Source organism: Cetorhinus maximus, chromosome 7, assembly GCF_964194155.1.
Source record: "Cetorhinus maximus chromosome 7, sCetMax3.hap1.1, whole genome shotgun sequence".
Lineage (NCBI taxonomy): Eukaryota > Metazoa > Chordata > Chondrichthyes > Lamniformes > Cetorhinidae > Cetorhinus > Cetorhinus maximus.
Window position 1 is genome coordinate 29,849,507 of NC_135885.1, and position 15,836 is coordinate 29,865,342.

At 44.6% G+C, this 15,836-nt stretch overlaps 1 protein-coding gene across 1 annotated transcript in view; it reads right to left on the bottom strand.

The window, feature by feature from the left end:
* Positions 1–6,860: 6,860 nt before the first annotated feature.
* Positions 6,861–15,836, bottom strand: part of LOC144682690 (FRAS1-related extracellular matrix protein 2-like) — a 266,621-nt gene continuing 257,645 nt past the window's right edge. Inside the window, exon 24 of the mRNA XM_078545282.1 lies at positions 6,861–9,555. Coding sequence (XP_078401408.1) covers positions 9,052–9,555 — 504 coding nt within the window. The 3' untranslated portion in view covers positions 6,861–9,051. The remainder of the gene's footprint in view (positions 9,556–15,836) is intronic.

The following is a 15,836-nucleotide window of genomic DNA, read 5'->3' on the forward strand; positions in this document are numbered from 1 at the left end:
CAAGGAAGGGAAGAGAAGTGTCAGAGATGGACCATGTGAAGATGATGGAGGGGTGGAGATTGGAAGCAAAATTAATAAATTTTTCCAGGTCCCGACGAGAGCATGAAGCAGCACCGAAGTAATCATCGATGTACCGGAGAAAGAGTTGTGGGAGGGGGCCGGAGTAGGACTGGAACAAGGAATGTTCCACATAGCCCATAAAGAGACAGGCATAGCTGGGGCCCATGCGGGTACCCATAGCCACACCTTTTATTTGGAGGAAGTGAGAGGAGTTAAAGGAGAAATTGTTCAGTGTGAGAACAAGTTCAGCCAGACGGAGGAGAGTAGTGGTGGATGGGGATTGTTGGGGCCTCTGTTCAAGGAAGAAGCTAAGGGCCCTCAGACCATCCTGGTGGGGGATGGAGGTGTAGAGGGATTGGACTGTCACTGACCTCATCTCCTCTGGAGATCTTCCTCCCACAGCTTCCAACTTGATAGTCGCCCAACCTCGGACGGCCCGCTTCTACCTCCAACCCAAAATCCACAAACAGAACTGTCCTGGCAGACCGATCGTGTCAGCCTGTTCCTGCCCCACGGAACTCATTTCTCGTTATCTTGACTCCCTTCTCTCTCCCCTTGTCCAGTCCCTTCCCACCTACATCCGTGATTCCTCTGACACCTTACGTCACATCAACAATTTCCAGTTCCCTGGCCCCAACCGCTTCCTCTTCACCATGGATGTCCAATCCCTCTACACCTCCATCCCCCACCAGGATGGTCTGAGGGCCCTTAGCTTCTTCCTTGAACAGAGGCCCCAACAATCCCCATCCACCACTACTCTCCTCCGTCTGGCTGAACTTGTTCTCACACTGAACAATTTCTCCTTTAACTCCTCTCACTTCCTCCAAATAAAAGGTGTGGCTATGGGTACCCGCATGGGCCCCAGCTATGCCTGTCTCTTTATGGGCTATGTGGAACATTCCTTGTTCCAGTCCTACTCCGGCCCCCTCCCACAACTCTTTCTCCGGTACATCGATGATTACTTCGGTGCTGCTTCATGCTCTCGTCGGGACCTGGAAAAATTTATTAATTTTGCTTCCAATCTCCACCCCCTCCATCATCTTCACATGGTCCATCTCTGACACTTCTCTTCCCTTCCTTGACCTCTCTGTCTCAATTTCTGATGATAGACTGTCCACCAATATCCATTACAAGCCTACCGACTCCCACAGCTACCTCGACTACAGCTCCTCACACCCCGCTTCTTGTAAAGACTCCATCCCATTCTCTCAGTTCCTTCGCCTCCGTCGCATCTGTTCTGATGACGCTACCTTCAAAAACAGCTCCTCTGACATGTCCTCCTTCTTCCTTAACCGAGGTTTTCCATCCACGGTCGTTGACAGGGCCCTCAACCGTGTCCGGCCCATATCCCGCGCATCCTCTCTCACGGCCTTCTCCTCCTTCCCAGAAACATGATAGGGTCCCCCTTGTCCTCACTTATCACCCCACCAGCCTCCGCATTCAAAGGATCATCCTCCGCCATTTCCGCCAACTCCAGCATGATGCCACCACCAAGCACATCTTCCCTTCACCCCCCCTGATGGCATTCCGTAGGGATCGTTCCCTCCGGGACACCCTGGTCCACTCCTCCATCACCCCCTACTCCTCAACCCCCACTTATGGCACCTCCCCATGCCCACGCAGAAGATGCAACACCTGCCCCTTCACTTCCTCTCTCCTCACCGTCCAAGGGCCCAAACACTCCTTTCAAGTGAAGCAGCATTTCACTTGCATTTCCCCTAACTTAGTCTACTGCATTCGTTGCTCCCAATGCGGTCTCCTCTACATTGGAGAGACCAAACGCAAACTGGGCGACCGTTTTGCGGAACACCTGCGGTCTGTCCGCAAGGAAGACCCAAACCTCCCTGTCGCTTGCCATTTTAACACTCCACCCTGTTCTCTTGCCCACATGTCTGTCCTTGGCTTGCTGCATTGTTCCAGTGAAGCCCAACGCAAACTGGAGGAACAGCACCTCATCTTCCGACTAGGCACTTTACAGCCTTCCGAGCTGAATATTGAATTCAACAACTTTAGATCTTAAACTCCCCCTCCCCCCATCCCCACCCCGTTTCTTCCCCCCACCCCCCCCCACTTTTTTTTCAATAATTTATATAGATTCTTCTTTCCCCACCTATTTCCATTATTTTTAAATCTAAAACTAAAACCTTGTTAGCCTTTCCACCCCACCCCCACTAGAGCTGTACTTTGAATATCCTGTCTTCCATTCTTAATTAGCACTTTTCTCAGACAAAACACCTCTTTGACCCTTTTGTCTGTGACACCTTTTGATTATCTGCTCATCTCCACAATCACCACACCCTCAATGTCTCTCTCTCCCCCCACCACCCCCGCCCCCCCCCAACCCACCTTAAACCAATTTATATTTCTCCCTTCTTCTAACTATGCTTCAGTTCTGCCGAAGGGCCATGAAGGCTCGAAACGTTGACTGATTTCTTCTCCGCCGATGCTGCCAGACCTGCTGCGTTTTTCCAGGTAATTCTGTTTTTGTTTTGGATTTCCAGCATCCGCAGTAGCTTTTAGCTTTTTGTTTTTACAGCTAACATCAGTCTGAAGGACAATACTCACACTGGCTGGGAAGAGAAAGGACAGAAGCACACAGGCCGCCAATAAACCAGATAGATTTGGCAGAAAACCTGACCTAGTGAGGGGAAACTCATTTCTCTCAAGCCTCGAGTTAATCAGTTTCGGGATGTTGACCATGAAAAGTCAAACAAACTGAAAAATAAGGATGAGGTATTTAAAAAAAATATATTTTCCTTGTTCTCACAGGTTGAATCTGTTTTAATGTTCATTCACTTGCTTAACAAGTCATATCTGGCCATAATCACTTCAATCTTCAGTTGTAAAGACTGGAGTAGCACATGTGGGCATACGTTGGAAAGATGTAAGCTTATTTCAACAATTGTACATTGGCATGTTCGGGAGAGTCTGTGTAGATATTAAATAATGTGAAGCTGGATTGTGTGCTGGGTCAGTCTATTTGCTGTTCCATGATAGTCTGAGGTATCTTACCACAATGAATCCAAGTTTTTTTTTGTGCAGGTTGCCAGCTCTGGTTGAATGCATTCCTGTAAATGTCATCACATGATCTCCTGCCTCCAATTGCCCCTTCCTCATGTTCCCACCATTGGTTGCCCGAGACAACCATCCTCACAGCGCACCGCATTCCCACATCAATTGAATTTGTGAACAGACTCTTTGCCATCCAATTGAATGAGTCATCATCACTGATCAAGCAGCCTTTTCCCCCCACTTCCAATACATTTTTTTATAAACAAAAGTTCAATGAAAATGAATGAAGCACATGATTTTAGTTGATGCACAGAGTGGGCAGGAGATTAATCTTTAAACCCTGGAGATTCCAGGCCAATCCTGGAGATTTGGCAAGCCTAGATTTTGCATCTACCAAAGTTAACTGATGCTCTCACCTACACATTGTTCTCCAAAAGCTCACACCTAGAAAAATCACCGAATCACAGAATTTTAATGGCACAGGAGGAGGCCATTCGGCCCATCATATCTGTACCAGTTCTCCAAATGAGTAATATGACCTATTGCCATTGCCCTGTCTTTTCCCCGTACCCCTGCATATTGTTTCTATTCAAATAATCATCTAATGCCCTCTTGAATGCCTCTACCACACTCTCATGCAGGGCATTCCAGACTCGAACCACTTAGTGTGTGAAAAGGCTTTTTCTCATGTCACATTTGCTTCTTTTGCAAATCACTTTAAATCTGTGCTCCCTCGTTCTTGATCCTTTTATGAGCAGGAGCAGCCTCTCCCTATCTACTCTGCCCAGCCCCCTCAAGATTTTGAACATCTCTATCAAATCTCCTCTTAGCCTTCTTCTCTCCAAGAAGAACAGTCCCAACCTCTCCAATCTATCCTCATGGCTGAAGTTTCTCATCCCTTGAACTATTCTTGTAAACCTCTTCTGCACTCTCTCCAATCTGTTCACATCCTTCCTATAATATGGCACCCAGAACTGTACACAATACTCCAGCTGAGACAAGTGTTTTATATAAATTCAGCATAACCTCCCTGCTCTTGTACTCTATGCCCCTATTAATAAAGCCCAGGATACCAAATGCTTTATTAACTGCTCTCTCCACCTGTCCTGCCACCTTCAATGATCTATGCACATATGCACCCAAGTCTTTCTGTTCCTGCATCCCCTTCAAAATTTCACCCCTTATTTTATATTGTTTGTCCATATTCTTCCTACCAAAATGCATCACCTCACACTTCTCCACATTGAACTTTATCTGCCACCTATCTGCCCACTCCACCAACTTGTCTAAATCCTTTTGAAATTCTACACTGTCCTCCTCACAGTTCACAACAATCCCAAGCTTCGTATCATCCACAAACTTTTGAATGGGCCCCTGCACACCAAGATCTAGATCATTCATATATATCAGGAAAAGCAATAGTCCCAATACCGACCCCTGGGGAGCTCCATTACAAACCTTCCTCGAGCCTGAAAAGTATCCATTGACCATTGCACTCTGCTTCCTATTTTTCAGCCAATTTTGTATCCATGTTGCTACTGTCCCTTTTATTCCATGAGCAATAATTTTTCTCACAAGTCTGATGTGTGGCACTGTATCAAATGCCTTTTGAAAGTCCATGTACACCACAACAACCTCATCGACCCTTTCTGTTACCTCTTCAAAAAAATTCCAGCATTAGTTAAACATGATGTACCCTTTAGAAATCCATGCTGGCTCTTCCTCATCAGCCCATATTTTTCAATGTGACTACTAATTCTATCCCGAGTAATTGTTTCTAGAATCTTGCCTACCACTGAAGTTAAACTGACTGGTCTATAATTGCTGGGCTTATCCTTACAACCTTTTTTGAACAAGGGCATAATGTTTGCAATTCACCAGTCCTCTGGCACCTCTCCAGAGTCTAGGGAAGACTGAAAAATTATGGGCAGTGCCCCTGCAATTTCTACTTTCACTTCCTTCAATATCCTTGGAGGCATCTCGTCCGGTCCCAGTGCCTTGTCAACTTAAAGTACTGACAATCTATTTAACACTTCCTCCTTATCACTACCAGTTTAGATGGGCAGTTTAGACTGTTGCCTTCAGCCAAATGTGAAGTGGTCACTCACAGGTTGTTAATAGAAAAATCTTGTGCCAGGAATTTCCTCATGTCTATTCCCCCTCCATTACCTTATTTTGCTGAAAGTGCATCAGTAACCCCACTAGTTAAGGTGAGTGAGGTTTCAACAGCACTTACAAGGCAGTCTAAGTTGGCTGGAATTTTCTCAGAGCTGCTCCTGCTCCACTGCTTCAATTTGGTTACAAGTCTTTAACACATGGAACTCATTATTATGACCCAGATCACTTATGTGGGAAAAGTGAACATTAAGTTCAGGTCAAAAGAGTAGAGCTCATTGTATTGGTGCCTACAATAATACATTGTGGAATTGGCATGATGTCGATCTGGAGACCAAGCTGAAGGTCTCTCATTAAGTTTTCCTTCCAACACTCTTGTATGGCTACAAGGAAGCAAAGTTTAATGAAATTCCTCAAGTCCCTCATAATCGGCACTACGATGAAAATTTTTGACTTGCGGTACTCTTCCTTAGATTAATGTCACTGTTAAGACAGGCTTTGTAAGCTTTCAAAACCCAGTAGAAGGTGTAGGCCTGAGGCAGCCACTAATTTTCGCAATTTTGTGTTTTTGCATTTTATTTCTGCTTCACTCTTGATTTTAAGCCTATGGTGAACATTTAAAGTTATTTTGTATTATGCCTTACATTGATTTTAACTGGGCTGTGATTGCACTTTGATTAATTAATCAATAACCTGTTTTCCCAGACATTTTTTTTTCCATACTGGCCATGCATAGCTGGTATTTAGACTACATCTTTGTTTCCCATTTTTCAAGCTAGAAGACTAAAATAAGCTGTCCTTTGCTTATCATAAGGCCTCCTTCTTACTGCATTCAGTGACTCTTGGACTACAGGCCGCGGTGATGAGTAACCTTATGGTGGTCTCCTACTATGATCATCAGAAGATGGAGTTTTATTGATGGACATAACACTTGAAGGGTTACAGATGGGAAGGCGCTATCAAAAGATGCGTAAGCAAATTGGGTATTGTGAAGGCTGTATGGACTTGCAGTGCCAGTGAGAAAATTTGATAAGAACTGAGACTTGTTTTGGGAAAGGACTGTCCCAGACCTCAGAAGGCTGGCATGGAGTCTGAAATTTGGCTTAAAGGGAGTTTGCTTTGAGGGCTTGTTGCTGTAGCCACAGTGGAATAGTCAGCACTGAAGACAGGAAGAAGGGCCAGGAACAGAATGACTGACCGCGGTGCCCACCCGTGGGGTTACTCAGCGACTTGGCATGTATGTACCAAGGAGATGGTAACATATGTACCAATTTAGGGAGCTGTCCTGGAACAGACCAAATTGGTGTTATTGTTTGTGCTTGACAAAAAAAATCTGCCTTTCTTCTTTTCTTCTGATACATATAAAGTGCTTTCGCCTTTCAATAAAGTTATCTTTCTTTCTATTACTTAATTTTTATATATTAACGTATTATCAATTATGATTGTCATATCATTATTCAATAAAATTGTTGTTTTAACACAATACTTGTTATAGTCACTCATTCCTGTTATGTCGAGAGTACGGCTTTGAACCTAAGTGAGGCTCAGGAAGGGACTCTCAGGCACCTCCGTAAATAGGGATACACACACAGAAATTGTAAGGAAATGTTATATGGCTTGTGGGAGAAATAGAACATTTGGAATGATTGCTCTTTTAAAATCAACTTCATTCATTAAAAGTGGGAGAAAGAATATTTTATTTGAATGCAATATGAACACATTACTAAAAAAGAAAAAAAAATGAAGGGTTAAATGATATGGTTTTTTTTAGCTGCAGCTTTTACATTATTTCTAGAAATGATTTTTGCAAACGTTATTCTTGCTGGCCTGTTACAAATTCTTGCAATGAGTAGCCAATAAGAATAATATTGATAACTTCCCAGGAAACGAATATTCAATAACCTTGTTTTAAATACCATTATCCCACAGTAGAACAATTAGATTTACAAACATGGTTCCAAACGTGACAGGTCAGAGATGTGAGGATTGCAGCAAAAACAATAAGGATAACCAATCATCCATTGACATCAACATCCATGGATAAATCATCCATTGACACAGATGCAATATGTTGGATAAAAGCTAATTTTGCAGAGTGCATAGTTTTCCCATTCCAAATGAGCAGTTGGCATATACAAAGAGCTACAATGACAAATGCAAAACAGATTATTTAAAGAACTAATGTTGTACAAGAAAGCAGAAATTAAAAATGTCTTTGAGTGAGCAGTGAATTATTTTAGAGTTTTCTGTTGTTTACACACAAAACACCTTAAGAGTTCTTGGAGTCCACAGTTACAATTCGTTGAGCACATTAAAGCATTTTTGTTGCAAAATTTGTCGCTACACATTCTACAATGAAATTGTAATGTCTACCCTGCAGATACAAACAGCAGGATCAGTAGGATCTCAATAAAAATGCAACAGTTTATGTGTGAAACTTAATATATCCACTCACGGTGTAAAGAAAAGTACAATTCGAGATCTGAATGGAGGTTGTTTCTGGAGAGATTACTTTGAGCTTTATAACACAGAAGTAAAGTACTGGTGGCTATGGATCTATTACTGGCAATGGAACTAATTTGAAGTGATGAGTTTAGGGAAACACCAAATATCAAAGCATATTGGCCTCGTTGTGATATTTCTTCCTATGACATATTGTTATCAATGCACTAAATAGGCAAAGTGACAACACTGGATGAGGTGACACACAAATATATAAGACCTAATTATTAGGTCTGCTATTAAATCAGTGCAGAGATTACCTGGTCGTGGCTAAACCTATCCTGTAGATCAGGAGCAGACCTTATGAGAAAGTCTAGCACAAGTTTACTTCACTTGCTATTACAAAAAAGTGATGTGGTGATTTAAAAAAAAAATTATGGAATTCATATCCTTAGCCACCAAGGACAGTTACAATTAGCATGTTAAACATTTACACCCACCATCTGCCATCCCCTCATGCAGCACAAGATAAAACTTAATGACAGCGGCACACATGCAGTAAATACACTTTCTTGCAGACCAAAGCAAAACATGAAACATAAAATTAATAAATTGAACCTGTACAAGGATTGCAAAACAAGAATACAAATCAAGAAAGCACCATGTGGACAACTTACAGACCACAGGGTGCGCAAGTCAAAGCACCTCAATCTTCCCAGATGGACCAAATAATTAAAATTTCATAGGTTTGTTATTGTATTTATAAGATTTATCTGGGGGGTGGGAGGGGGGGGGGGGGGTGAGGGGCGGGGTGCAAAGATTAGAATTCAGTTTCCTTGGAACTATTCTGCTACTTCATGACTGGTTAGTCTTCCAGTACATATGTCCAGCTGCAAAATTCTTATATAAAATGCTGACTAATTCATTTATACACGAGAAACAATAAAAAAGTGATTTATTGAGTCTTCTAACTACTGCACCTTCAGTCTTTACATCATCTACATAAGTTAATAAATCTCCTTCTCAGTACGAGTGGACTAATTAGCACCTTCGGATACAGTTGTCTTTTAATCTTGTTCAGGGAAATTGATTTAAAAAAGTAGTGGATTTCCCTCACATAAGCCTCTGCTGCTCCCGTCCCTCTTCCCCCCCCCCATCATGTGATGCAGTTTGTGCAGTGCCTCTCGATGTACAGTGCATTTTAGGTCACTTGCTGAATTCTGTGCAAAAGATGATACTTGAGACCCATGACTAAGTTTCTGTGAATGCGATGTTGCACGGGTTCCAAAACCAAACATTCAAGTACAGCTGGAGTCAAGCGACAACAGTAATTGGATAAATAATGTTCTGGTCTTTGTAATAAGGCACAGTTCAAGTCCTCTGAGGCACTTTGGAGTTGGCTGAGATGGAATTTGATGTTGATCAAACCTCAGAGCTGTCGCTGTGATAATTCTGTGCAGCCATGGCCTCATTGCTGGATGATTTCTTATACTCTCCCTTCTTTTCTGATTGCTTTCTGCGTTTCAGCAGGAGGACAATGATAATAACAACACAAATAGCTAGCAACAAGGTAGCAATCCCTCCAATAATGGGAATATTGCCAACTTTGTCACCTCGGTCATTTGGTGACCTAGCAATAGCTCCTTCAGGGAAGATCTCTTCCTCGACAACCTGCTTCCTGTTGCTGCGGTCCAAAGCAATATGTTGAATGTTGGTTCCTCTGTTGTTCTCAATGCCGATGTCCTCAGCCAGTATGGGGGCTTCTTTAACTGATCGTCGCTGGCGTGAATGCCCCATAGTGCTCAGGTATCCGCTATGTGAAACAATATGATACTCCACACTTCTCTTTCCAATGCCTCTGCTCGCACTGTCCCTAGACCGCACAGTGTAAATGGTATGAATGTACCACTCTCGGCCAGCAGCAACCTACAGATTAAGAACAACATGTGACTGACATGTGACTGTTCTGCTTCAGATTTCACTGCAACAATTGAAACATTAACAGAAAAAATACTGTTCAAGTAACTGCTTGAAGAGAGAAAATAAGTTTAAAATGGCCATTAACCTGCTTTTTCACATCAAAGAGTACATTTAATGGCTATTTACAATTGATTTCTTAACTACTTAACAATAATGCATATTTGAAACACCTGTGAGAGTCAGCAGAGACTGGGATGTTTGTGATTACTTCCACTGCAGGTTAGTCTGCAAAAATGTGCATTAAGTACAGTTTGCGTGCGCTCATTAAATTTTGAAACCAAAAACAATTTCCTTATAAACTCACAATCCATTTGGGTTGCGCAAGGTAAATGTTTGTTTCAGCTAAATTCCACTGAATGATGGTTGTTGGATCTGTTTTGGGACTACAGTTTTTCACCACATATGTTCAAGAATTGCGTGAAGAAAGAGGAAAGTTGTTTATCCAAGTTGCCAGATTATATGAAGTTAGAAAGCACAGTAAGTTGTGCCAAAATTGGGGGAGGTGTCCCACAGACTAGTCAAGCAATAGCCTGACATAGTCATACTCATTGAATCATACCTTACAGCCAATGTCTCAGTTACCATCATCACCGTCCCTGGGTACATCCTGCCCCAATGGTAGGACAGGCCCATCAGAGGTGGTGGCACAGTAGAATACAGTTGGGAAGGAGTTGTCCCGGGAGTCCTCAACATTGACTCCAGACTCCAAGAAGTCTCGTAACATCGGCCAGAAACTTCCCTATGTCTGATGGGCTGGGCGGGAGCAGGCGTGGAGCTGATCGCCGCCTGCGATCAGCTGCGTGCCGCCAATTTACATGGGTGGGCCAATTAAATCCCGCCCAGCATGACACATGGCCGGTAGCACTCAGCGCTACCTGTGCGGGAGGGTGGAGGAGGGAGAGTCGGGACCTGCACTCTTTCATGCATGCGTGCGGCAGAACGCAGCATGCAGCTGCCTCAGGGAGATAAAGTTGCCAAAAAAAATTTGCAATAAATAAAGTTAAAAATTATTTAAACATGTCCCTTTATGTGGCAGCGTCACATAAGCTGGGACATGTTTGTCAAGTGGACCAAATTTATTTATTAATTTTATGAAACCTTCAGGAAACCTCATCCCGCCCGTGGATGAGGTATCCTGGAAAACGCGAAGGCCGCTTGGGCTCTTCGCCTGCCCGCCAACCTTAAGGTTGGACGGGCAGTGGTGTTAATAAGCTTGATTACCTTTTTAATGGCCTTAATAGGCCGTTGACAGTTCGGCGGGCACGCAGCTGCCTCCGGCACGCGCCTGCCGAACAAAGGATCTAAATGATGTGCAATGACATCAGGACGTGCGCCTGACATCATCTCGTGTCATTTTGCACATTGGCATGCCGGGCTCGCCCCTGCACACCGACAGCAATATTCTGGCCATCAGGTTGAGCATTGACCACCTGATTACCACCTACCACCCTCACTCCACTGATGAACTCCCCCATGTTGAACATAACTTGGAAGAAGCACTGAGGGTTGCAAGGGCACAGAATTTACTCTGGGTGGGGTACTTCAATGTCCATCACCAAGAGTGGCTCGGCTGCACCACAACTAACCGAGCTGGCCAAATCCTGAAGGACATAGCTGCTAAACTGGGTCTGTAGCGGGTGATGAGGGAAAACTTTCCAGATCTTGTCCTCATCAATCTATCTGTCATATAACATTATTGGTAGGAGTGACCATCACACAGTCTTTGTGGAGACAAAGATGCATCTTCACATCCATCATGTTGTGTGGCAGTACCACCGTGTAAAATGTAACAGATTTCAAACAGAGCAACCAAATCAAAACAGGGCATCCATGAGGCATTGTGGGCCATCATCAGCAGAGCAGAATTGTATTCACCATAATCTGTAAACTCATGGCCTGGCATATCTCCCAGTCTACCATTACCACCAAGCCAAGAGATCAACACTGGTTCAATTAAGAGTGCAGGAGAACATGACAGGAGCAGCACCATGTATGCCTAAAAATTAGGTGTCAACCTGGTTAAACTACAACACAGCAATACTTGCAAGCCAAGCAGCATAAGCAATATGCAATAAACAGAGCTAAACCATCCCACAACCTAGGGGTCAGATGAAAACTCTGCAGTCCTGCTACATCCAGTTGTTAATGGTGATGGACAATTAAACAATGAGGAGGTTCCACAAATATCCCCATCCTCAATGATGGGGGAGCCCAGCGCATCAGTACAAAAGACAAGGCTGAAGCATTTGCACCAATCTTCAGCCAGAAGTTCCGAGTGGATGATCAATCTCGGCCTCCTCCTGCACTCTCCAGCGCTAAAAATACTGGCCTTCAGCTAATTCATTTCACACCACATTAGATCAAAGAGATGAAGGCACTGTATACTGTAAAGGTATGGACCCTGACATCAGTAATGCTGAAAACTTATGGTCCAGAACTTGTTGCGCCCCTAGCCAAACTGTTCCTGTACAGCTACAACACTGGCATTTACCTGACAATGTGGAAAATTGCCCAGGTATGTCCTGTCCACAAAATGCGGGACAAATCCAATCAAGCCAATTACTACTCCATCAGTCTAGTCTTGATCATCAGCAAAGTGCTGAAAGGTGTCGTTGACAGTGCGATCAAGCAGCAATTACACAGCAATAACCTGCTCAGTTACACTCAGTTTGGGTTCTGCCAGGGCCACACAGCTCCTCATTACAGCCTTGGTCTAAAAATGGACAAAAGAGCTGAACTCAAGAGGTGAGGTGAGAGTGACTGCCCTTGACATCAAGGCAGCATTTGACCAAGTGTGGCATCAAGCAACCCTGGCAAAACTGAAGTAACTGAGAATCAGGGGGAAAAGACTCCACTGATTGGAGTCATACCTAGCACAAAGGAAGATGGTTCTGGTTGTTGGGGGGGTCAAACATCTTAGACCCAGGACATTGCTGCAGAATAGTGTTCTAGGGTAGTGCTCTAGGCCCAACTATCTTCAGCTGCTTCATCAATGACTTTCCTTCCTTCATAAGGACAGAAGCGGGGATGTTTGCTGATAATTGCACAATGTTCAGCACCATTCCTGGCTCCTCAGATATTGAAGCAGTCCATGTCCAAATGAAGCAAGACCTGGATAATATTCAGGCTTAGGCATTTTTTTTATTCCTTCATGGGATGTGGGTGTCGCTGGCTAGGCCAGCATTTATCATCCATCCCGAATTGCCCTTGAGAAGGTGGTGGTGAGCTGTCTTCTTGAACCACTGCAGTCCATGTGGTATGGGTTCACCCACAGTGCTATTAGGGAGGAAGTTCCAGGATTTTGACCCAGTGACAGTGAAGGAATGGTGATATATTACCAAGTCAGGATGGTGAGTGGCTTGGGGGGGAACTTCCAGGTGGTGATGTTCCCATCTATCTGCTGCCCTTGTCCTTCTAGATGGTAGTGGCTGTGGGTTTGGAAAGTATTGTCTAAGGAGTCTTGGTGAGTTCCTAAGTGCATCTTGTAGATGGTACACCCTGCTGCTACTCTGCGTCGGTGTGTGGAGGGGGTGCCAATGAAGTGGGTTGCTTTGTCCTGAGTGTTGGAGCTTCACTCATCCAGGTAAGTGGAGAGTATTCCGTCATACTCCTGAATTATGCCTTGTAGATGGTAGATAGGTTTTGAGGAGTCAGGAGGTGAGTTACTTACTAGCCTCTGATCTGCTCTTGTAGCCACAGTGTTTATATGGCAAGCCCAGTTCAGTCTCTGGTCAATGGTAACCCCCAGGATGTTGATAGTGGGGGATTCATGGATGGTAATGCCATTGAATGTCAAGGGGTGACGGTTGGATTCTCCCTTGTTGGAGATGGTCATTGCCTGGCACTTGTGTGGAGCAAATGTTACTTGCCACTTGTCAGCCCAAGCCTGGATATTGTCCAGGCCTTGCTACATTTGGACATGAACTGCTTCAGTATCTGTGGAGTTGTGAATGGTGTTGTACGTTGTGCAATCATCAGTGAACATCCCCACTTCTGACCTTATGATGGAGGGAAAGTCAATGATGAAGCAGCTGAAGGTGGTTGGGCCTAAGACACTACCCTGAGGAACTCCTGCAGTGATGTCCTGGAACTGAGATAATTGACCTCCATCAAGCACAACCATCTTCCTTTGCACTAGGTATGACTCCACTAGCAAAGAGTTTCCTCCGATTCCCATTGACTCCACTTTTGCTAGGGCTTCTTGATGCCACCCTCGGTCAAATGCTGCCTTGATGTCAAGGGCCGTCACTTTCACCTCACCTCGGGAGTTGAGCTCTTTTGTCCATGTTTGAACCAAGGCTGTAGTGAGGCCAGGAGCTGAGTGATCCTGGCGGACCCCAAACTGAGCGTCAGTGAGCAGGTTATTGCTGTGTTAGTGCTGCTTGATAATACTGTCGACAACACCTTCTAGCACTTTACTAATGACTGAGAGTAGACTGATAGGGCTGGAATTAACTGGGTGGAATTGTCTTGCTTTTTGTGGACAGGACATACTTGGGCAATTTTCCATGTTGCTGGGTAGATGCCAGTGATGTAGCTGTACAGGAACAGCTTGGCTAGGGGTGCGCCTAGTTATGTAGCACAAGTCTTCAGTACTATTGTTGGAATATTGTCAGGACCCAAAGCCGTTGCAGTTTCCAGTACCATCAGCCATTTCTTGATACCACGTGGAGTGAATCGAACTAGATGAAGACTGGCATTCGTAATTCTGGGGCCCTCCGGAGGAGGCCGAGATGGATTATCCACTCAGTACATCTTGTTGAAGGTTGCTGCAAATGCTTCAGCCTTATCTTTTGTAATGATGTGCTGGGCTCTCCCATCATCGAGGATGGGGGTATTTGTGGGGCCTCCACCTCCACTGAATTGTTTAATTGCCCACCACCATTCACAACTGGATGTAGCAGGACTGCAGAGCTTAGATCTGATCCGTTGGTTGTGGAATTGCTTAGCTCTGTCTATCACCTGCTGCTTTTGCTGTTTGGAATGCAAGTAGTCCTGTGTTGTAGCTTCACAAGGTTGACACCTCATTTTTAGGTGTGCCTGGTGCTGCTCCTTGCATGCCCTCCTGCACTCTTCATTGAACCATGGTTGATCTCCTGGCTTGGTGGTAATGGTAGAGTGGGGGATATGCTGGACCATGAGGTTATAGATTGTGCTTGAGTACAATCCTGCTGCTACAGATGGTCCACAGCGCCTCATGGTTGCCCAGTCTTGGTTTGCTAGATCTGTTCGAAAATTATCCCATTTAGCACGGTGGTAGTGCCACACATCACGATGGAGGGTATCCTCAATGTGAAGGTGGGACTTCATCTTCACAACGATTGTGTGGTGGTCACTCCTACTGATACTGTCATGGACAGATGTATCTGTGGCAGGCAGGTTGGTGAGGATGAGGTCAAGTATGTTTTTCCATTTTGTCGGTTCCCTCGTCACTTGCCACAGACCCAGACCAGCAGCTATGTCATTTAGGACTCAGCCAGCTCGGTCTGTAGCGGTGCTACCAAGGCACCCTTGGTGATGGACATTGAAGTCCCTCACCAGAGTACATCTGCACACAATGAGGTCTGCCGCCCAGCGTACATTCTGTGCCCTTGCCACCCTCAATGCTTTCTCCCAAGTGGTGTTCAACGTGCATCAGCTGAGGGGGGACAGCACATGGTAATCAGCAGGAGGTTTCCTTGCCCATGTTTGACCTGATGCCATGGGACTTCATGGAGTCTGGAGTCGATGTTAAGGGCTCCCAGAGCAACTCCCTCCAGACTGTATGCCACTGTTCCGCTACCTTTGCTGGGTCTGTCCTGCCGGTGGGACAGGACATACCCAGGGATGGTGATATCTGGGACATTATCTGTAAGACATGAATCCGTGAGGATGACTATGTCAGGCTGTTGCTTGACTAGTCTGTGAGACAGCTCTCCCAATTTTGGCACAAGCCCTAGATGGTAGCAAGGAGGACTTTGCAGGGTCGACAGGGCTGAGTTTGCTGTTGTTGTTTCCGGTGCCTAGGCCGATACTGGGTGATCCCTCCGGTTCCATTCCTTTTAGACTTTTTAGTGGTGTGATACAATTGAGTTGTCATGAAACTATTAATGTATATATTATTGGAATAAACATTTTTCTTTTAAAATAGAGGTTTAGTCTGTGGGTGTGTCTTAATTGGATTAAAGCCAGCTAGTCTGGGTGCTTTGACGTGTATAAGTTTTGAGATGTAAACAGAGAGGTAGAAT